The sequence below is a fragment of the Carassius auratus genome, unplaced genomic scaffold (assembly GCF_003368295.1).
Source record: "Carassius auratus strain Wakin unplaced genomic scaffold, ASM336829v1 scaf_tig00215565, whole genome shotgun sequence".
Lineage (NCBI taxonomy): Eukaryota > Metazoa > Chordata > Actinopteri > Cypriniformes > Cyprinidae > Carassius > Carassius auratus.
Genome location: NW_020528142.1, coordinates 300,326 through 326,460, shown reverse-complemented (window position 1 = coordinate 326,460; position 26,135 = coordinate 300,326). Strand labels below are relative to the sequence as shown.

At 39.6% G+C, this 26,135-nt stretch overlaps 1 protein-coding gene across 1 annotated transcript in view; it reads left to right on the top strand.

Moving 5' to 3' along the window:
• The window catches only part of tenm3 (teneurin transmembrane protein 3), a 265,306-nt gene that overhangs the window by 229,877 nt on the left and 9,294 nt on the right, over nt 1-26,135 (top strand). Inside the window, exons 20-25 of the mRNA XM_026260629.1 lie at nt 13,211-13,460; nt 18,585-18,817; nt 19,327-19,481; nt 22,834-23,708; nt 24,452-24,627; nt 25,544-25,779. Coding sequence (XP_026116414.1) covers nt 13,211-13,460; nt 18,585-18,817; nt 19,327-19,481; nt 22,834-23,708; nt 24,452-24,627; nt 25,544-25,779 — 1,925 coding nt within the window. The remainder of the gene's footprint in view (nt 1-13,210; nt 13,461-18,584; nt 18,818-19,326; nt 19,482-22,833; nt 23,709-24,451; nt 24,628-25,543; nt 25,780-26,135) is intronic.

Below are 26,135 nucleotides of genomic sequence, written 5' to 3'. Positions count from 1 at the left end.
CTGTCTGTCAGGAAGCTGGTGATCCACTGACAAATGGAGGTGGACACAGAGAGCTGGGTCCTTTGTCTGAGAGAAGGCCAGGCATGATGGTATTGAAGGCCAAACTGAAAACCACAAATAAGATCCTTGTGTAATTCCCAGTTTTGTCATGGTGTTGCAGGGTGTAATGCAGTTCCATGTTGACTGCATCATCCACAAACCTTTTTGCTCTGTAGGCAAATTGGAGAGGATCCAGCAAGGGTTCAGTGATGTCCTTTATGACCACAGACATGTGAGCAGACAGGTCTGTAGTCATTATGTCCAGTGAGTTTGGATTTTTTGGTGACCAGAATGATGGTGAAGCGTTTGAAGCAGCAGGGAACTTCACTTAGCTTCAGAGATTTAAAGGTCCCATATTGTCAAAACTTAAATTTCCTGTTTTTTTTTTTTTTTCAATTCCGTTCATTTATCGGTTTAACTACAGATGTCATTTGTCTGGCAGTGGCAGCAGATATGCGATCAAATTTCTAATTTGAGGCTGTATTATGTAAATCCTGGCACCCAACATCACAACAAGATGATATTTTAAGCTCCTTACGTAGCTGAATCTGCGCTGGTTTGAATGGGCCACCTCCAGTTTCCCCTTTGTTTTGCTGCCTCCAGCTAGTGTTTTGGCATCTGCTGACCCGTAATTACTTGTGGTTTGCCTGGCTGTACGTCACTCAGGCCAATCAGAAGATAGGCTCATGAATATTAATTAGACAGGCCAAAATCGACTTGTTCTTAGCAGACTTCCTGAGAAAGGAGCTCCAGAAAGGAGTTCAATATGTGACCTTTAAGATATGTGTGAGGATGGGGGCCAATTGGTCAGCACAGACATTAGGACAGGCAGGTGAAACACTGTCTGGACCTGAAAGCTTTTTAGATTTCTGCTTTCTGAAGGCCCGGTTCACATCCTCTCCCCTGACCTTGAGGGCAGGTTGAATGGTTTGGGAGGGAAGGAGGGGGGTTGCAGGGAGGGTAGGTGAATGTGTGAAGTGCAGATCAGAGTGGATGCTGGGTGTCAGTCTGGCCTTTTCAAATCAACAGCAAGACATTTTAAGATCGTCAGCCAGTTGTTGATTCTCCACAGACTGTGGGGAAAATGTGTTGATCAAGGTGATGTTCTTCAGACCAGTCCATACTGATGGCCGGTGAGCCACTCTGATTTCCTTTGTTAGTCTGTTCCAGGCCTGGTTAAGACTTTCACATATATTTGCACTTGCACTTTAAGTTAGCTGTGCACTATAGACACTTCTGCACAACTGCACATTGGTCAGTTTTCATATATCTGCACTGTGCAAATGCACATTATTTAGCAGTATTTTGTTTGCTCTGGGCAACTTCAATTGTGCACTAGCACTTCATCTTTACACTTCTAACATTTCTCGCATTACTATTATTTTAAATTCCTACCTAAGCCACTTACGTGGTACTTTTAACCCAGGATTGGTGCAAACTAACCTGAAACTTACCTGGCTAGCCAGCTAATCTAGCTGCATGGTACAGGCCCCTGTTGTCATTAACACATGTGTATAGTTGTTTTGTCAATGTTTTGCCCCTTGGTCTGTCAGAAACAACATTTCGTTCTTTGTGATACTGTGAGTTGAGTATTGAGTTTATACATGATACAGTCTCCATGAGCTCGTCCAGATCAGTGGCAGCAGCTTCAAAAACACTCCAATCAGTGAGGTCAAAACAGGCTTGTAAATCCTGCTCTGCTTCATTAGTCCATCTTTTAACAGTCCTTAATACAGGTTTAGCAAATTTCAGTTTCTGCCTGTAGGTTGGTATAAGATGAATCAGTGATCAGAGAGCCCCAAAGCTGCACATGGATCAGAGTGGTATGCAACCTTAATTGTTGTGTAACAGTGATCCAATATATTACTGTCTCTGCTGGGACATGTAACATGCTGTCTGTATCTTGGCAGTTTACGGGAGAGATTTGCTTTGTTAAAATCTCCAAGAATAATGAAAATAATGTCCGGGTACCATTGTTCAATTTCAGTTATTTGTTCAGTCAGATGTTGCATTGCGGTGCTAGCACACATATCCGTAGGCACGTACACACTCATGAGAATAAAAGAAGAAAACTACCGGGGAGAAAAATATGGTTTAAATGCCTCTAAATTAAGAGTGCACATTTTCTTCAAAGTTTTTACATCTGAACATCAGCCTTCAGTTATGTAAAAACATAGTCCACAGTCTTGTTTTCCCAGTTGACACCATGATGCAAACCACTGCCGCTCCAACCAAAACATATGACAAAGCATCTGAATAATCAAAAACTGGCCAGTAGTTCGTATCTGGTAAAGCTGATTGTAAGAGAACGACTAAACACAGAACAAACAAACAAAACAGTATAAGAACGGGAACGGCGCCATCTTAAAGCACAGAGTTAAACTTCATTTAACTTTTGTACAAAAATTCGGATAGCTTCTCCATTTTATGAGTGTACACATGTTGTTGTTTTTTTTTGTTGTTTTTTACTTTACTTTTTTTAAAGGATCTAATTCTGATGCAGCTTTTTTTTTCTTCATAACATAAATGCTGCACTTTCTAAAGTATTCACAGGGGAAAAAATGAGCCACTAGTTGTCCAGACTCTCTTTTTGTTATTGTTGGCAACTTGAGTGACACTAAGCCCTCTTTTATTTCACTGGCTGAGAGCCAGCTGTCCGTACAAATTCCAGCGGTCTTTCATCTCCTCTCCATGCCTGCTGCCCTTGCTTCGTCCCTGACCCCCCTCTACCCACCAGCCCCTATACCTCCTGATCCCTAGCATATCCAACTGTCTGGTTAGTAAGGCAACTGTCCCACCTAGAGCATCCCAGAATACACTGCTGCAGGCCATTCAAGCTCTGTTGGATGTCATTGATTCATGATTTTGGATCTTTAGTTCCACAGTTCAAGCCATCAGTGCTGGATGTGTGTGTGAATGTGTGTGAGGAAGACAGTTAGATTTCTAAGGCTTTTTATTAATAATAATAATAATAAGAAGAAGAAATGTGACACTGTATTGTTAACTACAACTATAAAAAAATCAGTGTTATTTGAGATGCTGAAACAAAATACCATGTATAAATATTACATTAAAAATTGTTACATTTGCAACTAACTGAAAATAAATATATTCATTTTTTGAACATGCAAAATTGAATCTGAAAACATTTATCTAAATAAAAACATAAAAAAGACAAAAGCACATGACAGAAGTAAAAAAGTAAATAAAAATAAAACATGAAGATTATATGAAATATTTTTTTTTTGAATAATATTAAAAATATGAATGCATTTTAATATTTAAAAAGTAATAATAATATTGCCATATTCATTATAAATAATAATGTTGCTGTTGCCGTTACAGCATTTTAGGTTACTCTTACCCTATACAATATTTAGTGGAAGGAGGCTCTGTCTTCCCTTTTAGAGCAGCACAATGTCATTTGAGAGCACTTATTACTGTCAGTAGTCTCAAAATGACTGCAATGACCTAATAGAAATTAATAGTAGCTATCCAGGTCCATAAATGTTGAAGGTTTAGTGTGTGCTGCAAGGGAGCTACAACGTATGTAATTGTACGTGTCCATCTGAAATGTGTGTAGCTCCAAGCTTTAGGCCAGAGAGTCTTTCAGTGTATCTATATTCTTGTCTAGTTATAATGAAAGGAACAGCGTAATAAGACCTACAGTAATATCCTCTGGGGTTTGGTTAAATGTAGGAGTGTTTGTTTGCATTAGCTTCCCGTCTCTGATGACCTCACCCTGTCACCACAGCTTTCATGCTGTCTCACGGGGAAAACACATGAAAACTTACATTCAAACACACCCAGCCACAAACTAAAACACACACTCACACTATTTTAGCATCCACCATCTGTTCACACTCACAGCCTTTTCTAAAGGAACTAAGTTAATCCACAGTCAGCCGGTCATTATCGCTAAATAAACCAAGACAGGTTGATCAGGACCCTACAGGAAGCAGAAACATGAGACTAGCACAGCTGTGTAGGAAAACTTTGCCAATTATACAGTTTAGTGATCACTATACAAAAGTATTTGACTGCATAATTTGGTTATCAGAATCAAGTATTCCAAAAGCATGTAATAAATATGAATTCAGTATTTGCACTGGCATCGGGGCTGATTTTATCTTGCCAAAATTGGCAAGTTAAACGTCTTGTCCCAGTGGCTAAATTCGTGTCCATGAAACGTCTTGTCCCAGTGGCTCAACTCGTGTCAATGAAATTTACAAGATTTGAAGATATCCCATGTGTTTTTTTTGACTTCAGAAAGGTGTTAATCCCCATAGCCACTATTATATACTCAATGTGGAGGACTGCAGGATCTCCCATACACCCGAAGCGCAATCACGTTACATGGAGATATGCTGCTCCAACAATAGATATGCATTTAAAACATTAATTACACATATATATATATATATATATATATATATATATATATATATATATATATATATATATATATATATATATATATATATATATGGTTGCTACATATAAAAACAAAAAACAAAGACATTATTAATCTAAGCACATATACACTGCAAAGATATAAAAAAGTCCCCATACTAAAATTTTTAAATCTTTAAGAGATCCCAGAGAATGCGTTCTGCGATCTTACTGTGCATGCATTATAGTGGTTAGTTGGTCTTTAATTTATACAGTCAGAGTTGTTAAACCTAATGTAAACAGGGTGGTTAGTTGGGGCTGAGTATTTTTTTACTTTTTTATTTTTTAACAGTAATGCAAAGTCCCCCCCTTTTCTCCCTCTCTCTGTCTTGACCTGTGGACTCTGATAAGGCTTGGGAAGTCTGTGTTAGTGTTTATCGTTGGATGACCACATGCCACAGCTAGCACAGGCTCCAGTCAGACATCCTATTTTAAAGAGTTCATTCACAGAATCCCCTTGCTTATGGAGAGCCCTCCCACTTCCACCTGCTGCTTTAATGTGCATATATATATATGTGTGTGTGTGTGTGTGTGTATTTATATGTGTTCCACTCTAACCTTCTTTACCACATGCATACCACATACACATGAAAGTGGCATAATCTCATTCTGAATTCCTCTTTCCATCCCTCTCAGTCTTTTTTTCATTTTTACCTGAAGGCCGCTGCACCCACGTTTGCCTCTTACCTCACAAGCGCTCACACACTCCGACAGAGCAAATTCAGCCATGCTAGACTTTACTGCCCTTTTTAAATCCCATTGAGTTTAGCTTTAGTCATGTGCAGGCATGTAATGCAACTTTGAATCTGGCTGCATGAGCCAAGCGCACCTCGTTCTCTGATGTGGACCACCACAGCCTGCGGGGCTTACCTGCATCCTCTCTCGTTCTCTCTCGCCATCTCAGCCTCTTATTCCTTTCATCTGCCCTTATCAGCCTCTGTCAGTGCTCAGCCACTGTACCTCCCCTCCTTCCACCTAACAGCAGGAGGTCAGGGAGAGAGATTCAAACACCTCTCTTTGGGACTGCAATTACTTCTAGTCAGGAAATCTTCAAAGACAGAATGTGTGATTGAGGGAAAGCATGTTCGCAGATTTGCTCCTTGTTTTTTTTTCTGCTGTGCTGCATGTGTGGTACAGACACTCTGGACCAAAAAAAAAAACAAATATATATATATATATATATATATATATATATATATATATATATATATATATATATATATATATATATATATATATATATATATAAATACAACAAAAAGCATCACCTGCTTATTACTAGTTTTGTCCCGACTCCAAACACACTGTTTTCCCATTATTCAAATTGACTTTGGACCTGTCGGGAAGAAGTTCATGAAATATTAATGACAAAAAAAACGGATGTGAGAGATGTGAGAAATGAACACACAGGAGAGGCAAAATGATTAAATTAAATTGATTTTGGTAATACTCGATGACGACTTATCACACTTTCTACACATACACCCCCACACACACTTCACGTGGCTCTGCAAAGATTTATGGCTGCTTTTCCATACAGTTTTTATGTATTTTTTCAAATTAGCTGACACAGTGGCTATGGCTGCGAAGATAAACAAATCCTTTGAGAAATGATGTATTGCTTTAAAATACCAAAGGCTTGGAATCAAAAGTTTAGAAAACCAACATATAAAGAACTTATATAAATATATATTGTGACACAGTTTTCAGTCTGATACAATCCTTATTTAAATATATCTTGCAAATACTTGCAGCGTTATCAGATTCTAACAAAAGAGAGGACAAATAAGAATTGTCTTATAACGGAGAGACTGAAGGAGAGTTGTTGAGACAAAAGAAGTGGAGTAGAAGACAAGACATTAAATGGTATGCTGAGAGAAAGAAAAGGAGTCAGTGACAGATGGTTTGTGAGGCGTAAATGGAAGAAAATTGAGTAGGCCACAGCTTCAGCTCTATAATCTCATCCAGTTTCTGACCCAGCATAAACACAGCAGCTATAAACTCCAATTCAGCCTTTTATTGGCAAATCACTGCTTTCCACTCATAACCTGTCCCCTTTTGTTGTATTTTTATATAAACACACGTCACGCATATCAAAGGAACAAGTACACACAATCATTATGAGCTGAGGGCTGTCTCTCTGCATGCCTGAATGAATAATCCAGCACGTCCCACGTCAAGAGCTGTTCCCAATCTGGGGCTGGTCATAATCTGTGTGTGCTTAATTGAAGACATTCTTTGTTGTGTGTGTGGGTATATGTATATCCGCTCGCACTATTATTTCCAAGCCCTCGGACGGCAGATCAAACAGGTGCGGAGTGGTTTTCATTACTGTAATATGACCGCAAGTAATTTGCGTGAAAGAGTGACCAGTGCGCATGGCTCCTATTAGCCATTGAAAATGTGTTTTCGTATGTGTATATATCTGAAGCGACCTCCCTTGGAGAAGCTCAGTTTGAAGTCAAGGTCGTTGGTCTCTCCCAGGGCCAATGGGCCTCCCTTGTCCAATTTGTCTTTGTTAGTGGAGCATCACCATAGAGTAGCCTAAAAGTACTTCAGAAAGCAGCCCTCCGTCTTCGTACCTCCATCCCTCTCACTCTTCCGGCCAATCCCTCGCTCAATGGCTTAATCGATGGTGGGTGGTTGATCAGAGGAGGAGGTATATTGAGATTTATGGGGACGTTTAGACCGCGATGCGGCTGCTGTGTGGACCGGTGCCCAAGCACACCCGAGAGGGGGCTTAAGATGGCGTCATTGATCTCACTCATAATTAGCGCACAGAGGAGCTAGATGCAGAATTCCAGCATGTTGCCCGATGTGAATAATTTAGCGAGCACAGCATGAAGTCATCCTTTGAAGTGCAGCTTTGAAGACCACCCCCCCAACCCCAGTCTCGAACACCCTGCCGTTTTCAAAGCAACTCCCGAAAAGCAGCTAACTCTGTTCGCAAGGACGCTTACAGAAAACATTCTATTGACTTGGACACTTTGAGTTCACCTGCACACTTTGACTTGATGTGTGTAAGTACACTTCCTCTTACTCTCTCTTAAATGTCTTTGGTTGTCTAGTCGTATCTCTCCAAAAATCACACACAGACACAAGCATATTCAGGTCAGGTGACAAGGCTGCAAGTCAATTCGAAAAGACATGCTAGCTTATAAGAGTTTTGTCAAGGTTGACTAAAAGTGATTGAGGATGGATAATTTCGACAAACTTGATGAGGCTGTGATTTCTTTTTCAGGGCATAAAAGAAAACAAAAGCTGAAACTTTTTCACTATACCTTACAAAAGCAGCATGTTACATTGTTGAGGGAAAAGCTGCTCCCTGTATTGCATGTAATCACAAAAACAAAGTTTGTCAGGCGTCTACATTGTCAGTTGAGCAGATTAATCAAAGATTTTTCGTTAAACTCAGAAACATGAAATGTGGAGTTATCTGCTTTTGCCAAAAACCACTGTTGGAGTATGATAAACTTTAATTTTGTAAAATACCTGTATTTGAGTTATTATTACTTAATCAAGACAACCCAACTGCAGTTTGATTTATTTTCCTTCGAGTTCACAAAAAAAGAAAAAAAAATTATTGGAGTTATCTGTTTTTGCAAATGAACTCTTCAAATGAGCTGTGTATTTTCATGCTGCAGACTAAAACCAGTTGAGTCAATTCTCTCCAGTGCATAGTGCTATTTGTTTGTCACACAAGTTCCTGCTGATGTCCATGAATAATCCAGCACATCCCACATCGTGAGCCATTCTCAATTCGGGGCCCGACTTGATCTGTATATGTCTAATTGAAGACATTCATAGTTGTGCATGTGGGTGTACGTACAGTATTGTTCAAAATAATAGCAGTACAATGTGACTAACCAGAATAATCAAGGTTTTTAGTATATTTTTTATTGCTACGTGGCAAACAAGTTACCAGTAGGTTCAGTAGATTGTCAGAAAACAAACAAGACCCAGCATTCATGATATGCACGCTCTTAAGGCTGTGCAATTGGGCAATTAGTTGAAAGGGGTGTGTTCAAAAAAATAGCAGTGTCTACCTTTGACTGTACAAACTCAAAACTATTTTGTACAAACATTTTTTTTTTTCTGGGATTTAGCAATCCTGTGAATCACTAAACTAATATTTAGTTGTATGACCACAGTTTTTTAAAACTGCTTGACATCTGTGTGGCATGGAGTCAACCAACTTGTGGCACCTCTCAGCTGTTATTCCACTCCATGATTCTTTAACAACATTCCACAATTCATTCACATTTCTTGGTTTTGCTTCAGAAACAGCATTTTTGATATCACCCTACAAGTTCTCAATTGGATTAAGGTCTGGAGATTGGGCTGGCCACTCCATAACATTAATTTTGTTGGTTTGGAACCAAGACTTTGCCCGTTTACTAGTGTGTTTTGGGTCATTGTCTTGTTGAAACAACCATTTCAAGGGCATGTCCTCTTCAGCATAGGGCAACATGACCTCTTCAAGTATTTTAACATATGCAAACTGATCCATGATCCCTGGTTTGCGATAAATAGGCCCAACACCATAGTAGGAGAAACATGCCCATATCATGATGCTTGCACCTCCATGCTTCACTGTCTTCACTGTGTACTGTGGCTTGAATTCAGAGTTTGGGGGTCGTCTCACAAACTGCCTGTGGCCCTTGGACCCAAAAAGAACAATTTTACTCTCATCAGTCCACAAAATGTTCCTCCATTTCTCTTTAGGCCAGTTGATGTGTTCTTTGGCAAATTGGAACCTCTTCTGCACATGCCTTTTTTTTAACAGAGGGACTTTGCGGGGGATTCTTGAAAATAGATTAGCTTCACACAGACGTCTTCTAACTGTCACAGTACTTACAGGTAACTCCAGACTGTCTTTGATCTGTCAAAGTACGCTGTTCTTCTGAACAATGTCTTGAACGACCCATTTTCCTCAGCTTTCAAATGCATGTTCAACAAGTGTTGGCTTCATCCTTAAATAGGCCACCTGATTCAAACCTGTTTCTTCACAAAATTGATGACCTCAGTGATTGAATGCCACACTGCTATTTTTTTGAACACACCCCTTTCAACTAATTCAACTAATTGCCCAATTGTACAGCCTTAAGAGCGTGCATATCATGAATGCTGGGTCTCATTTGTTTTCTGAGAATCTACTGAACCTAATGGTAACTTGTTTGCCACGTAGCAATAAAAAAATATACGAAAAACCTTGATTATTCTGGTTAGTCACATTGTACTGCTATTATTTTGAACAATACTGTATATCCGCTCGCATTTCCAAGCCCTCACACGGCAGATCGAACAGGTGTGGTGTGGGTTTCATTACTGTAATGCAACAATCTTTGTGCGAGTTGTGTATTTTCATGCTTCGCACTATATTGGAAACAGTTGAGTCAAGTCTCTCCACTACATAGTGCTATTTGTGTGGCATACAAGTTGCTGCCGATGTAGAGCATTCCAAATCGAACACTTCTGAGGTTCCGTGACAGTACTGATGTAGGCAGCGTAGCAGCTAGGTTTTGCAGTACAACTTCTCGCTCCTCCTTCTGTGCGGAGGGCTTGTGCTGAGAAGGCAGTAGGAAGTTAGTGGAGTTCACAGTTGACAGGAGACTTGTGGTGGACTCTAATTTGAGGACTCACAGTGGATGACAGCGGTTTGTGGTGGCACATGTTATTTCTGCTCCGTCTACGAATCGCTTGTCTCTCCCTGATGCCCTCTGTCTCCATTCTCTCTCTGTCTTGTTTGCTTTCTCTATGGGAACCGAGAGCCAGCAACACCATTAAATTCAGCACGCTGTATGAAATTCTGAGACCTAGCTTAGCAGGTGTCTTGTCTCATCAGCTATCTGTGCTGGTTCCTGCCATTTAATGTGATTTGTGTGCTTCTGCTAAGAATATGAATGTGAATGTAAACTCTGCCTGACAATGGGAGTATAGAATATTTGATATTTTTCCTTTTCGCTTTCATGAGTGTCTGGACAGATATTTTGAGTTTCTTGTGGGGCAGTGCAGCTTGTATTTAAGGATTCCCTGGTTTCTGTTTGTTAAATGAACAGTTTTACTGTAGTGCTTTGTTACATTTATGCAGTATTGACCTGCTCAAATGAATGGAGAAAACGTGCTGAAGCAACATGCGCTTTCAACACACTTTACATTTCAAAACTGGCTGTTAAAATTTAATGTTTCTTCCATCGTGAAAGCAGGTAGCTATTCAATAGCTTGTAAATTCCTTATTGACCATAGGTGCACCTTTATTACAATTTCAAAGGCTTGCTGACTCGTATTTTTAAAATACGATAATGTTACAAAGACTTAACAATTTGGAAGGTATTTTTATTAGAACCTATTAGTGGAGAGTTAGACGTCAACAACGAGACATGCTCATTTACCAAATGTGAATGTGCCAGTGAGCACATCAGCGCTGATGCTCGTCTTCCCTCCTCCAACATTTTGCAATTCCCTTTCATAAATCATGAAGATATTTCTGTCTATAAATGCACACTTTAGTGATCATTCCTGCTGACCCTCCTCTCCTGGTGCCCCCTTGATCCTAACCAGCATTAAAAAAAGATCAAAAAACTTTCATACCTCTTTTTTTTCCACTCTGATAAAAGACCCCCTGTGTTCTTCTTATTGCTAACCTGAGGCTTGATCTTTCCTGCCGTATAGGTTTTAGTCACCGTGTTTATCAAAAAGTTGACAAGAACTTTTGTAAGCTTTTTCTGGAAGTGATTTTCAAATTTCCCAGTGCGTTTAACAGTTGAAATGTTTGAAGGCATGTTTTCTCCTCTTTTAACTTCATATTTTTGTAACATTGTTTTTGTGATAGTTTATTATCATTTACCAGTTAAAATATTTGTATCTGGTGTATGTATACGATTCCAGCCTATCATAAAGCAAAAGAAAAATCTGTGAACAGTTCTAGTAATGCTGCTGTCAAAGGAACAAGGTAAGTGCATAAGGGAAATGATGGGGCAGTGGTGGGGTTTAGTCAGTCTGGTGTTGCTATTAGTGCACCATTAAAATATGTCCTGAGGGAGAATTTTAAAGCACAACATCGACGATCAAACCTGTGGCCAAGCGAGCTCATCACACAGCCCAAACCTACACCCTGTGGCATTTCAAAGGTGTTTAACATGGCACAAATTATCAGAAACACTCTCATACATGCTTTTCACCCTCATATACTCGACCTTGCAGGCACGCAAATTCACAATTGCTGTGGTTACAGGATTAACCAGGGTGTATTACCTGGATTCAGAATGGAAGAGGTGCAGTCACAGATAGAAAAGCAGGAAATAACTTTAGTCACGATGGGTAGTGACATGTTCACGCACAGTTTGGTGATAGTTAAGTCTTAACTGGCTTTTATTTAACATTAATAATGGAATACATGTTTTCACAGGCAAATATTTTCAGAATAAAAGCTTAAAACAAGTTTTAAGAAGTCTGAAAAGAGTCCACAGCAATTTGTGAAATCATTTTAACAGTGTGTGAGGGGATGAGTATTAGTTTTTTCATTTGGAACTAATTCAAGGGAACAAAAACAAAAACAAAAATATATTGATGTAGTTTTTATTTTTTAAACTTACTGTGATGCACCCAACAGTCATTTCATCATGTGATTCGATTAATCGATTTGCTTAAGTCGCCAGTGCCATATAATCATTCTGGCAGCATGTGTTTGGGCTGTTTATTGATTCTGAACTTCTGCCAGATTGCCCCCTTTTCTCACTGCTGAATATATTAGCACTTGAAGTATCAGAATGCTACATTACTATTTGCCAGACGGTTCTGTGAACAAGTTTGAAAACAACAACACCCTTTGATAGCATTAAATTAAGGTGAAAAACATCTGAGAATAAAATATTCAAAAGCAAAATGTAATTACTGTTTAAGAAATGCTAATACGCAAGATATGAAGCAGTTCTTTATTCCTAATTGTTCATAATATCAATTTGATACGTTTCCTTGTTTATTTCTGCCTAATTTATTTAAGAAGATAAAAATAGTAATTTAATATCCTATTTAGCCAAAGGTATAGATAAAGAGGTAGAATACTAAATGAACTAAACAGATCTCTTGTTTGTGCATGGGATTTATAGGTTATTATAACAGTAATGAGATGCTGCATAGATAAACTGTCCTCTCATTCAGTAAACCGGTATTACCGGCTGATTACATTTTTATGGCTCGTTCTTGTTCTTTTGATAATTGTTTGATTGGTTTGGTATGGTCTGATAATTTTAGATTAAGGCTGATAACTGAAAGGTTGTAGGTTCAATCCCTGAACTATCACATTTCTGGCCTTGAGTGCAGTTTATCCTCAGGTTGCTGAAGGGGGGATTGTCAGGTAAACACACACAAACCATCATGTCTGTGTTTGCAGTTTTCCAGACAGGCTGTCAGTGAATGTTTTGTCTGTGTTGGTCTGTATACATAATAATGCAAATATACGGAGCAACACGTCTGGAACATTCCAAACACAGACGTTTGAACTTACTCATCCAGTCATATTAGAGTACTGGATCTTACTGTTGACTATTGTATATCAAACACATAAATGAACATTACATCATCAGAATCACTGTCATGGATATTCATTAGATCAGGCTATTCATTTTTAATTTGCCTCCTTCATCTTTCAAATTCAGCTCCGTGATGATATATACTATACAGTTGCTCACCCACACGACCCTCTCTTCCTGTCCCGCAGGCATCCTCTACAAAGGCAACGGTGAGAACGTCTTCATCTCCCAGCAGCCTCCAGTGATCAGCACCATTATGGGTAATGGGCGCAGGCGCAGTATCTCCTGCCCCAGCTGTAATGGCCAGGCTGATGGCAACAAACTGTTGGCTCCAGTGGCCCTCGCATGTGGATCTGATGGCAGTCTGTTCGTTGGTGACTTTAACTACATAAGACGCATCTTTCCCTCTGGAAACGTTACTAGTGTTATGGAGCTAAGGTAGGAAACGCAAGCTAGTACATTAAAAAAAGAATATAATGTAGCCTTTGTGCTAATGATATGAACACTGCATGTTGTTAGACTGTAATATGGGGCACTCAGCCCAGTGTAAGTCTCATGTGGTCTGAGAAGAACATGCTGACAGTTACAGAGTTCCCGTTTGATGAGGGTGACTCATTACTGGTGCTGTCGCCCCCTTAAGCCAAGAAGAAATGAATATTCCCATACCTCGCTTTTTTATGATACACCACAAGCCTTCTGTTGAGCTCGTCCAGCCCACATCAAAGGCTGTGTGTGCGCGCGCGTCTATGTGTGTTTATTTACTGAGCTCAGAGAAATAACAGTGTTTATCTCTCAGAGTTTTTCTGCCAACTAAACAAAGTTGTTTTAGTTTCTTCTAAGAAATTAATCGGAGATTTTTAATACAGCCGTAAAGCTTATAATTGATTCAAAGTATGTTTGTTCTTTCATTGAAATGTAATTGTATTTTGTTGGTTGCAGGGCATTTTATATGCCACCAGATCTATCGTGGTTTAATTTCAATTTCAGCTGATGTTCAAAAACTCAGATCTCATCATTTAGGAGTTTGCATACAACTGTTGGCAGCACAAACTGAATATATATAAATAATTAAAAAATGCTGTTTGAATCTCTAAATGCAAGCTAAAATGTACTTAAAATGTAGTTATTTATATGTCCAAGTTCTTTTTGGTCAAATTAAACTCAACAGCCAAAGTCTCCACTCACTTTCAGTGTATGGAAAATAAAAGTCTGCACATAACATAAAATGAATTCCTTTTACGTTCCACATAGGATAAAAAACACATTCAGATTTGGAGTGACATGAGGGTTAGTAAATGATGACATTTTCTCTTTAACAGGAAAATATCTCCAAAAAGCTGTCTAATGTTCCATTTCTATAATAGTTTTGAGTGTTTGGTATGTGTTTAAAAAAGAAGCTGTGTTGATAGTGATTTAATAATCTAAACTATCTGAAATATTCAAAGTATATTACCTCCTGTCTGTGATCACAGTGTGTCTATAATCTAAACACCATGAAGTGCAGAGCTGATACATTGCAAGCATGAGGTGAACACATGTGCCCTTTTCTTTCTAACCTCCGGACCTGTCATTTCCTTTCCTTAGATCTAGAGTGGGCTCACACATCCACAGAGAAAGAGACACGTAGATATTCTTTCAAAGTGCTCTCAGGGTTCCTCTATATGAAATCAGAGCCGTGTCTCGGGTCTTTTATAGACTCTCACCACTGAAATGATCATAAATTCTTCCCTCACACTCGGCCGGGCCTAGAGGGCCCTTCATGTCACTCTCCACTCTCCTGGAGCACCTCATTTAGCCATTGCGGTGATACATGACCGCTACCCCTTATCTCCTCTCTTTCCTTATCTCTTGTTCCTTTCTCTTTTGTCCTAAATCGTCTGTCTCGTCCTTTTAGCCGCCTCTCGTTTTCCATCTCATGTTTTCCCTTCCTCTGTCTTTCTATCATTGACACTTACTGTATTTTTAACCTTATCTTATCATCTTCCGTTCCTTCCATCTGCCCCTAACTTGATACTCGCGTAAAAATCTCTCATATGTGTGCTCACACGAGGTCTCTATAAATGGCCCAGCACTTAACAGGTTTCAGTATCATCTTTGTGTGTCTGCTGCTCCTGTAAATTAAATTCCTTCATTAAAGCCGTAAAACACATGGATGAAGCAAATGAAATGGTGGTCCTCTGTGTGACATATTCACAGCGTGGCTTCTGTGCGGCTAAAGGCAATGTTTAAGGAATTGCTTTTCATTGTCTGGGACACAATCAATTTGCTATTATGGGCCAGTTAACCTCAGCATGTGCTGTGAGCTCATACTGCTCTTCAGTTCCCAGGTGGAAAATTCAAACATCCAACTCCGTTTAAGAAACAAGACAAAGTACAGCTAACAGGCCCGTCTTGCTGCATTATTTCCTGTCTACGTGTTAGAAGTAGAGATTAATAAATGCACACCTGTTTTTTTCCCTTTCTTGACAAGATTTATGTGCTTCTGCTGTTTTACTCTCTCTGCCTTTTCTTATCGCTCTTATTTCTGCTCTTTTTTTTCCTCTGCTACCCTAAGAAATAAAGATTTCAGACATAGGTAAGCCATTCCAACTCTCTCACAGATGCACAGCCCCTTTCAGTCTGGTTGCAGGCCATTCTTTATACAAGTGTTTGTCTCTCCATAAGTGTTGTGGCATGCTATCAGAAGTAAACAAATGTTTTATTGGCGTACCAGTGACATTGTGATTTTTCTTAGTTGTTTGATTTCCTTGGTATTATTTTATTCACATACTTAATTTGCTTTAAAGCTCATTGCTCGAATCTCTAATACATTGAGGTCTGAAAGTCTAAGACCACTAGATTTTTTTGTTTGTTTTTAAATAATATCTGCATTACAGTTTAAGTGAAACTTACAAATTCGTCATACACTCTAGCTGCATGACTTCCACATGTTTGTGTAAAACCTGATCATGTGAACCAGCATAATTTTAAAAGCTTTTAAAAAGCATTCCATCTGTACAATGGAACGAAATCTGAACTTTTATACAAATACAATACAAAAAAACAATACAAACAAATGCTGGTGCGGTTCAGGCCCCCAGAAAAATGATGACTCAGATGGTCAGTTTTTAAATCAATTGCCTTTTATATCCAAGGTTTTCAATGTGGTCTTAGATGTTAGGCTTTACTATATATTTAGGAGATCTTCAGATGTTTTTGTTGATGGCGCAGGAATGAAGTAGATCCCTTGGAAACACTACTGTACAGGTTATGACAACAGATCTGAATTCCGGACAAAATCGTTAGAATAATTAAACATAATGGCTATCATTTTTCTTCAAACACAATCTTAGTATGTCAGTGGTTTTTAAATCAACATCACAGATCCCATGGGGAAGTTCCCAACACAATGAGAAATTCCTTTCAGCTCTTTTGTCTGCTCTGTGAAATCTCTTTCTCCACTTTTGTGGATATAAGGGTAGCTTAGCTGAGGCATTTATGTAGAACTCAAATAAAACATTTTCTTTTAATGTGGCATACTACATAAACCAGAAAGACAAAAGATACCTCATGTAGCTTAGAAAGAACTAGTTTGTTTTTAGAATTTCGTCTGCGCTTTGATTCTGGGGCCAAATCGGTCAGAAAAGACTTAAGTAAAATACACAGACGTCCATTTTAGCTGACACTAGTGCAGACCTGTTTTTTCAGGAAGGATTCAGGACAAAACCCTCTCCTGACAGGTCTTCAGTCCTTGAGTTAACTGCTCCAAATGTCTCCGCCCTGGACAAGCAGGAGTTCCTGATAAACACTGCAAATAGGCCCTCATCATCCCACACATGTTTGTATAGTTCCAGTTGAGGGGCGATGTACAGAGCGCAGTAGATGTTGATATCCTACATTAAGTTCTTTTCTAAACCTCTGTAGGGTTTAATCGCAGACGTATGGAGCTCATGAATGGAAATAAATGTGAGTAATTTGAAGTGGGCGAGCCAAAGCCATTAGAGCCTGTTGAATAAATCTGCAACCAGGGATAAATTTAGGAATCCCATGGACATCCTAACCATTCCTCTCCACCTCCTACCGAATCATTTAAAATGGAATTAGAGGCCAACTTCGCTATATGGTTGCACCGTGTGTGAGCAAAATGGTTGAGTTTAAGTAATTAAATGGGCGTATTTTTAGACACATCAATTTTTCCACTAACATTTCTCAATGCTTTTGAGAAACAAAAATCAGCCCATTAAGCATTAATGACTCTGAATTAATAAGCGCTAAGAGTTATTAATTCACAACCACTGTTGCTGGCTGGTGAACATTACAAGCCACCTAATGGCTAGCCTTCGTCTTCATCTTGTCCCAGATGTCTCGGCCCATCTGTATGTGTCATCAAGGCATGCCCATATTACCCTAATGCTCCACAGAGCCTCATAAACTTCGGAGATTATCGACCTCAAACCTCAGTGTCCTTAAACTAAGCCAACTCTAAGCCGCTTCACCCCCAGAACTCACATTTATTTCCATTTGGCACAGCAAAATGTTTTATGCTATATTAGTTTAAACTGGTTTGAATCTTTATTTACTCTAAGTGTGATGTGGTGTCTGTACCACATAGCAACAGTAACTAACATCATCCTGAGACCTTCTTAGCCCCTCGTCTGTGTTGGTGGAAGCATGCTGACTCAAATTATGAACATTATAATTAGCACATGTGAAAGCTTTATAGATCTATTGTTATATTGCTTTTCATTTCTTTTCTGTAAACACAATCTCTGCTCTAAAACATAATGAGCTTCATTGCAGAGGTACCTTAGGTGACCTTCACATCGGGAGCATGCTTATGATGCCTTAAAATCCTACCTCCGTAGACAGCTCACTAGGTCTTGGCACTAAAAAAGGTTCAATTTAAGCACGGAACCCCTTTATCACACAGCTCATATAAGTTCAGGAGCCAACACCTTTTTTTAAATATATATTAAAGTTAGCAGATTTTTTCTGTGCAAAGCAGATGCTTCAGCTACAGCAGCCCGCATCTGTTTCAAAACATACATATCGAAAATGGCCTGCCCATCAGCCAGCCCTCTTGCAAGGTGTCTGCGCACTATTCTTAGACATTAGTCACTTCTAATTGAAACACTGCAAACAGATACATCACTTCATATTGCTCGCTGGCTTTTTCCTCTGTCGTAGGGGTGCGGGTGGGAAGTGCAAATGATTGAAAGGATGTGACAGTTTGGTGGGCATCATTATGGTTGTGTCAGACGATAGTGATTTCCAGTCATAATGCATTAGGTTCACCCTGACAGAGTGCTCAACTCCTTTCCCCTCTAACCGGCCGGGCCAAACAAGTACATTCACTTAAGCAATAATCACAATAGCTAGTGATCACGTTTATACACATCTGTAGGCCTTTAACTTTTGACTACAATAGTTTTCAGTCAACTCTGTTCAGTGCTTTAAACATTGCTTATTCACCCATTCATTTGTTGCTGTATCTGTTTGTTTATAATTCATTAATGTTATTGTGTGCTAGTATACTATACTGCTCTTTTTGTAATTGTGGAATTTCTACCTTTGTCCTGTTAGCAACAATCCTGCACATAGATACTACCTAGCAACAGACCCAATGACAGGTCAGCTGTATGTTTCGGACACCAACTCAAGACGGATCTTTAGGCCTAAAGCCCTGACGGGAACCAAAGAGCTGCTGCAGAACGCAGAGGTTGTGGCAGGGACCGGAGAGCAGTGTTTGCCGTTTGATGAGGCTCGATGTGGGGATGGAGGCAAGGCCACTGAGGCGATACTGCTGGGACCCAAAGGTAAAGAGACTGAATGCCGCTAATCAATATGGACACTAGCTGAACACGACACACTTCTGTTCTCTCACACACACACAAATAGCATAAAAACTCGTTTTGCTATTAAAGTAATATATGTTTAGTTAAACTTATCAACACAGTAAGCCAGATATTAAGAAGTCCACAGAGACCCATACATTTCTGTGAGAGAACTAGAGAGGTCTGTGATCCTCACTGGATCGGAGTGCCAAAAGGTTCAGTTCCTTTCCTCTTGGTTTTAGCTCTGACTAGATAAAAAGGGAAAAAAAACAGCTTCCTGAATATTACTTGCACTCAACATCACTCTTAGCTCAGGAATAATTCACCACCCAAAAGCACATTGTGAATTATTCACCAAGTGCTGCATCTTCAGTGACCTGGAAACCACAGGGGCAAGCGTGACATGTGTACCAGTCGTGTTTCGCCTGTTTGCAGGTGCAGTGTGTGTGTCTATTTGCAGCTGTCACATCTGCCCCCTCTCTAAATTACAGGCATTGCTGTGGATAAGAATGGGTTCATCTACTTTGTGGATGGTTCCATGATCAGAAAAGTAGACCGGAATGGCATCATCTCAACACTGCTGGGGTCTAATGACCTCACATCCGCACGTCCTCTGACTTGTGATACCAGCATGCATATCGGACAGGTATACATTCATACTCACCTGCTCTATCACAGTTTAACGCACTTCAAGCTTAAATATAAATTTGTCTATTTTTGCTGCCACAAACGAAAAGCTGCAACACTGCTAACCTGAATGTAGTATGATTTATGGAGTTGAATTCAGTCCAGTTATGCCACTGGGCTAAAACTAATATTAGAGGGCAGAAAGGCTAAACTTCGATTTATTTCAGAATGCAATCTGTGATTCTCAGTACAAAGATTCAGCTGTGTTTATTACTGAAGTGGTGTTAGGATGAGTGGCCTTGTTTCAATGATAAAAGCAAAGGCTGGAAAAGGGCTGCCCTCAACTAAAGATTTTTCTGGTTGACTAGTAGTCATTCATTTTAAGCATTAGTCGCATTTTTATTAATAAACCATATAAATCATAATAATGAGCCTTTAATTGCCTACATAGCCTAAAAAGCACTCAAGTGCACGCAAAAAAGGCTTGCCACAGCACACCGGCAAATATAATAATTATGAATGTGTTAGGGAAAAACAGCAAGTACACTGCATTAACGTTTTAATTATTTATTAATACACTAGTGCTTCTGTTTTCGGTTTAAGAAATGAAGTCGGCGACACGGACTCGTCATCTTCGCAGTATGCGAATGTATACATGTTTCATATGGATTACATAATATGAGAATATTTGTTTTCTATTTGAATTGGTTCATTTAAAAGTTTCACTCTCTATAGATACATTTTTTATGTTTTTAATAAGGAAAGAATACACATAGTTTCAAAGTGATGCACTCAAGTTCACAGAGTTTGAGACAGCAGAAAGCACATCCTGTTTGCTTTAATAATTTTACAAAAGCACAACGTTTTGTTGTTATTCTGAGTGCACACGGATAAACGTAGAGTCTCTAAAGATACGAAAGATGCATTTCTCTTATCTGTAATACCAAAAATGACAAAATATTTAAAGAGCAAATGATCACAGTAGCCCAACCGAGTCCTTCCACACTCCGCACAAACATGTGAAATGAGCACTTTTTTCCAGGCTAACATTAGACTGAGCTGCAATGTTAAGTTGCTTTAATGTTCGGTTAGTGTATGTTCTGCCCAATGTACTATATTAGCACACAGACCAGCACTTAACGATTTGTCTGTCACAGACTGTGTGATTTGCAACTAATAAAATTTTGGTCAACAAGCCACTTCTCGTCGACTAACAGTTAGTTAACTATTACGGGGCAGCCCTAGGATATTGAAACTGTTCCCTCATTTAAACTGGAAGGCACAATTGTTTTACATGTTGTCCCTAATCGAGTTTTTCAAATAAGATTTGTGAAATTAATTTAAAAAATGCAATATTATTATTTTTACATTTTAATATGACTTTTTATTTGTTTTATGATAATTAATAAACAATTTTACTATCAAAGGAGCCTTATAAGCTTACTATTAAAATGGCCACAAAACAGAGCTACAGAGCTTGCAGACTTCATGCTGATTAGTTTGTTTTTCCAGCCAACTACTTATTGTAGACTGCACTAAGACCTACTATCTATCCACTAACCTCAAGACATACTTTAAGGCCCAAATCAGGAACAAAAAGACTGAGCTCAGCTCTTTGTGGTAGCCTCCACCCAAACGAAAGCCAGAGAAACTTCCTTGAAGACCTGGAGCTCCCCCCTCTGGCTGCTCTCCCTCTGGTGCTAAATGCATCTACTCACCTGAGCTCATAGAGAAAACATATCATCTGTTAAAATTTTGTCCTTTAGGAATAAAGAATAAATAATAGTGCAAAAGATGATGAACATTGGATGAAGACTGCAGGCAAATCATTAGGCTAAAAAATGCTCTTTTATTGTACATGGACTGGTTTGCTTTATTATGACGAGGGTCTTTTGCTTGAAAATGGTTGATATGCAGTGTTTAGTAAACTTTCTCATCCACATTCTAAGGCAGAATCTATCCCTCCCCGCTCTTTCTGTTTTCTGGTCTCCCCACCAACCCCATTTATCTCTGTCTAAGTGATGGAGGTTGGGGATGAGACATAAGGCTGTTGTCTGACATACCCCTTGGGTCCAGGCTCAGTGAAGCTCAATGAGGTATGGACAGACCCAGACACTTGGTGTCAGACTCACAATTACCCAAACGTTTGCTCTTGCGAGTCATCGATGTGCATCATTAAGGATATATACAGCTCAACCTACACAACTGTCACCTCCCTCAGTAAGGCCGATAGGGACAGCAGAAAATAACTCAAGTGCTCTTCAAGGAAATCTTAGGTTCACTCAGGGTTTTAAAATGTTCAGTCTAAATCAAGTTTATCCCCTGAGCATATAAAAGTACTCTGTCTGCTTCTGAGGCTACCAAGTTGGCCTTATGCATATCAGGTGGTGACCTGAGAGTTGATAAAACATTTTAGGTGGCATGTTGTGGAGCCCCCAAGTAAAATCCGTTTGCCCTGAGTAAAATCTGGTCTTGAGTTCATCCATTATGCAGAAGGTGGAATCACAGACGGGCCATGGCTGAGCAGAGAAAGCTTTTATCCACAGGAGCTGCTGCAGTTCAGAAACATTACGCTTTAATGTGGTGCTCTTCAAAGATGCTTAACCTGCCTATGTGGCCAGGGTGCAGGTTCAGAGCAGGAAGTGAACACATGAGAACAACTGAAGACACCTGGTCTAGAAATGTCCCAGTCATGCCATATAAGTTGATTTCATTGAGAATAAGTCTCAATGAATCCACTCAAAGCTTTAGGAACAGGCTGACAATTATATTGTCAGCATGTCTTTGCGAAAGCAAGTTATAGATTATGCCATTGCATAACTTTCCCCCACTGGCACTTGGCAGCATTATTGAAGTTGTCGAGACTGTGAAGAAATATTGAAACCAGATAATTCAGACAGACAAGACAATGCATGATCAAGAGAAGGATTCTTATGCTTTCTCAGTATAAACGATGTCTGAAAGACAGTGTGTGCTAGGGAACAATTTTATTTTTATTAATAGACGTCTAGACAAGACTGTCCTTCCAAGCCATCTTTAAAAGTCTGTTTGAGGCATGTCCTCCATGTGGACAGCGTTGTTCTTGGTGGGCTTTTCTTTGCCAGACAGTTGTTCCCTGTAGGCGCTGAGGAATTGCATCCCGTTGCAAAACAAATGACCCAGCGACAGGCAAATCGAATGAACTAGAGGCACCCAATGTATTAAGCCTCCAAAGTAACGGATCCTTCTTCATCAGTGTCAGACCCAAACATCAACTGCACACAGAGTGAGAGAGCAAGCGGGAGATGTAATAACATGTTTTTGTCCGTTTGTATATCTATGCAAGATCCCGTAAGTGATCCACCTCCCTATTTGATCTGTTCTCTCTGCAGGTGCGTTTAGAGTGGCCCACAGACCTGGCCATCAATCCTATGGACAACTCCATCTATGTGCTTGACAACAATGTTGTACTACAGATAACCGAGAACAGGCAGGTGCGCATTGTGGCAGGCAGACCTATGCATTGCCAGGTGCCGGGCATCGAGTACACCATGGGAAAGCGTGCCATCCAGACCACTCTAGAAGGTGCAACAGCCATCGCTCTGTCCTACAGCGGAGTCCTCTATATTGCCGAGACAGATGAAAAGAAGATCAACCGCATCAGACAAGTCAGCACGGATGGCGAGATTTCTAATTTGGCAGGAGCACCCTCCGACTGCGACTGCAAGAATGACGCTAACTGTGACTGCTACCAGACAGGCGATGGGTATGCCAAAGACGCAAGGCTAAATGCTCCTTCCTCTCTGGTGGTCTCTCCTGATGGAACACTCTACGTAGCTGACCTGGGAAACATTCGAATCCGTGCCATACGTCACAATCGACCTCCACAAGGCTCTTCGGGTCTTTATGAAGTTGCTTCACCTGCTTCTCAAGAGCTCTACGTGTTTGACTCCAATGGAACACATCAGTATACTATGAGCTTGGTCACTGGTGACTACAAGTACAACTTCAGCTATAGCAATGAGGATGATATCACCGCTGTAACAGATAGCAGTGGAAATACACTTCGGGTTCGTCGAGACCCCAATCGAATGCCAGTGCGTATTGTTGCCCCTGACAACCAAGTTATTTGGCTGACGATTGGTACGAATGGAGGGCTTAAGACCCTCACAGCACTGGGGCAGGAGTTGGTGCTCTTCACCTACCATGGCAACAGCGGCCTGCTAGCCACCAAGAGCATCCAAATTGGCTGGACCACATTTTATGAGTGAGTGCTTCTATCGATCCTTTTTTTAGAGCACATCTCTAAACCTTACTTATTATCATTGTTAGATTTTTTATTTGTATATTTTAAAGGTTTGTGCAGCTTTGTGTAGATTGTTGTTGTAGTGCACATTCCTGCTTTAGGATTTATTGCTTTTCTAAGTCCTCTCCTTCAGCAAAAGTGTAGCCTGTAGTTACAAAACCTACCATTTATTTCACCACATGTTATTTAGAGCATGGTGAAAATGCTAAATGAATTTGTATGACATTTTCCGGCTGGTGGTGTACCAAAAGGTTTTGCATAATGCCAGTCTGGGGTAGGTCCTTCTGGCCAACATGTTGGACCAAGTGTCTGTTCACTTACCCTGCCATAACCACAAAGACACTGCAGGCAATGACAGGCCTTAACGATTGTGACTTAGATGAGACAAGTCTTTATTATATTATTATGTCGGTAAGGATTAATCCCCATATTGTATAGAAATGTTGTGAGTGTTCAAGTCAAACTAACCAGCATTTGTTAAAAAGTAAACCTATTTTCAAGTTTTTCTTCACATTCTACTTTTTTTTAATTATACACAAATTTGACCTCTGTCAGATAGCGTACATACAAAGGTTTCAGAGGACTCGATCCAGACCGTAAATGCATGCTAGTCTGCTTAATGTCATTCCATAATGAGAACTGCTGACCGCATGTCAGTGAGGTCCAATTACAAAAGGTGTTCTAATGCCATTTTTGCCTTGCAGCTATGACAGCGAGGGACGTCTGACGAATGTGACATTCCCCACTGGGGTTATCACCAGTCTAATCGGGGAGATGGACAGAGCCCTAACAGTGGACATTGAGACATCAGGACGAGATGACGATGTCAGCATCACCACCAACCTTTCTTCCATTGACTCTTTTTACACATTAGTTCAAGGTGCGGCAAGTCTCTGCTGTATTATCATTATTAACAGTGACCCCTGATGGCTCTTTAAACTGACCTGTTGCTTAAAGTCTTGGAAATGTTCCACACTGCTAATCAAGCTGTAACTCACAGGTTAAATCAATATTAATGACCAAACACCCATTACTCATTCATTAGGGGTAAAACTGTCAGATGTTAATTTATAGTTTGACTATAATCACAAGCACCACAGGGAATGAAACCACACTGGACAGCTGGGCTCTGAAATAATACATCTGCATAGCACACTTTAAAGCGTGTAATTCTTTTGATGTTGAAATACTTTTAATAACCTTAACCCAGCTTATTATACAAAGACAACAAGTAATTACTTTGTAGGTTGATTTCCATTAAAAGTTGAAACTTTGTGGCTTTACAACAACATCTCAAACTGGCAATGCTGGCTTAACCAGTGGCCTCAGTTTGGAGCTGAACTGGACTGTCTGTTTTTCCGTCTGTTTCAGCAGGGGAAACCAATTTAAAAAGTTATTTTTGCAATTTTGTTTGATGATGCAGAATTTTCACACTCACAATTCAGGTTGATAGAGTGAGGTAACAGGCAGCAATATGGTGACTAAATGTGAATTTGGGAAAAGTCATTAGATTAAATGGAATTTAATTAGATTAAAGAAGATTATGTATTTATACATTTTTCATTGCAATCATAGCACAAACCAAATAAATTAATGTCTTTCTCATTGGATTTACTTTTTACAAATCCCCTTCTAACATCCTAAACCAAATATGATGTGACTTGAGAATAAAAATCAAGGTGGTGATTCTGACACACTGAATTCACAGTCTTAACATAATCCCCATGAACTCTCTCTTCTTGTGCTTTTTGCCCCACTACCTCTCATTCCACTTTTTTGTGGTTTCCTCCTCATAGATCAACTAAGAAACAGCTACCAGGTGGGCTATGATAACTCTATGAGGGTCATCTATGCCAACGGAATGGACTCACACTTCCAGACCGAGCCTCATATTCTTGCGGGCGCATCCAACCCAACAGTGGCAAGAAGAAACATGACCCTACCTGGAGAGAATGGACAGAACTTGGTGGAGTGGCGCTTCAGAAAAGAACAGAACAGGGGGAAAGTCGTAGTATTCGGCAGGAAACTCAGGGTACGTAAACATTTTAATTTAGAAGACTCTTTGTAATGTGTGTTTACTAGTGTAGTCAGAATAATACATTACATTTGTAGAATATTCTTCATAACACTCAATCATAAATCTCCTTCTGGCTTGACTGTGTAGAGAGTTGTAAATTATTGGAAGTTAAAATGTGTTATTTCTACAAATACTGAAAAAGAAGCTTCATCTTTGATCTTAACTGGCGTAACCCTTATATCCACATTGCTATTTGAACTAGAACTAATTCTGACATTACGCAACCCACATAAATATTAGAAAATGGCTTTAGAAAAGGCTTTTGTCTAATCATAAATGAACCAGACTATATCTTTTCTAAACTCTTATTT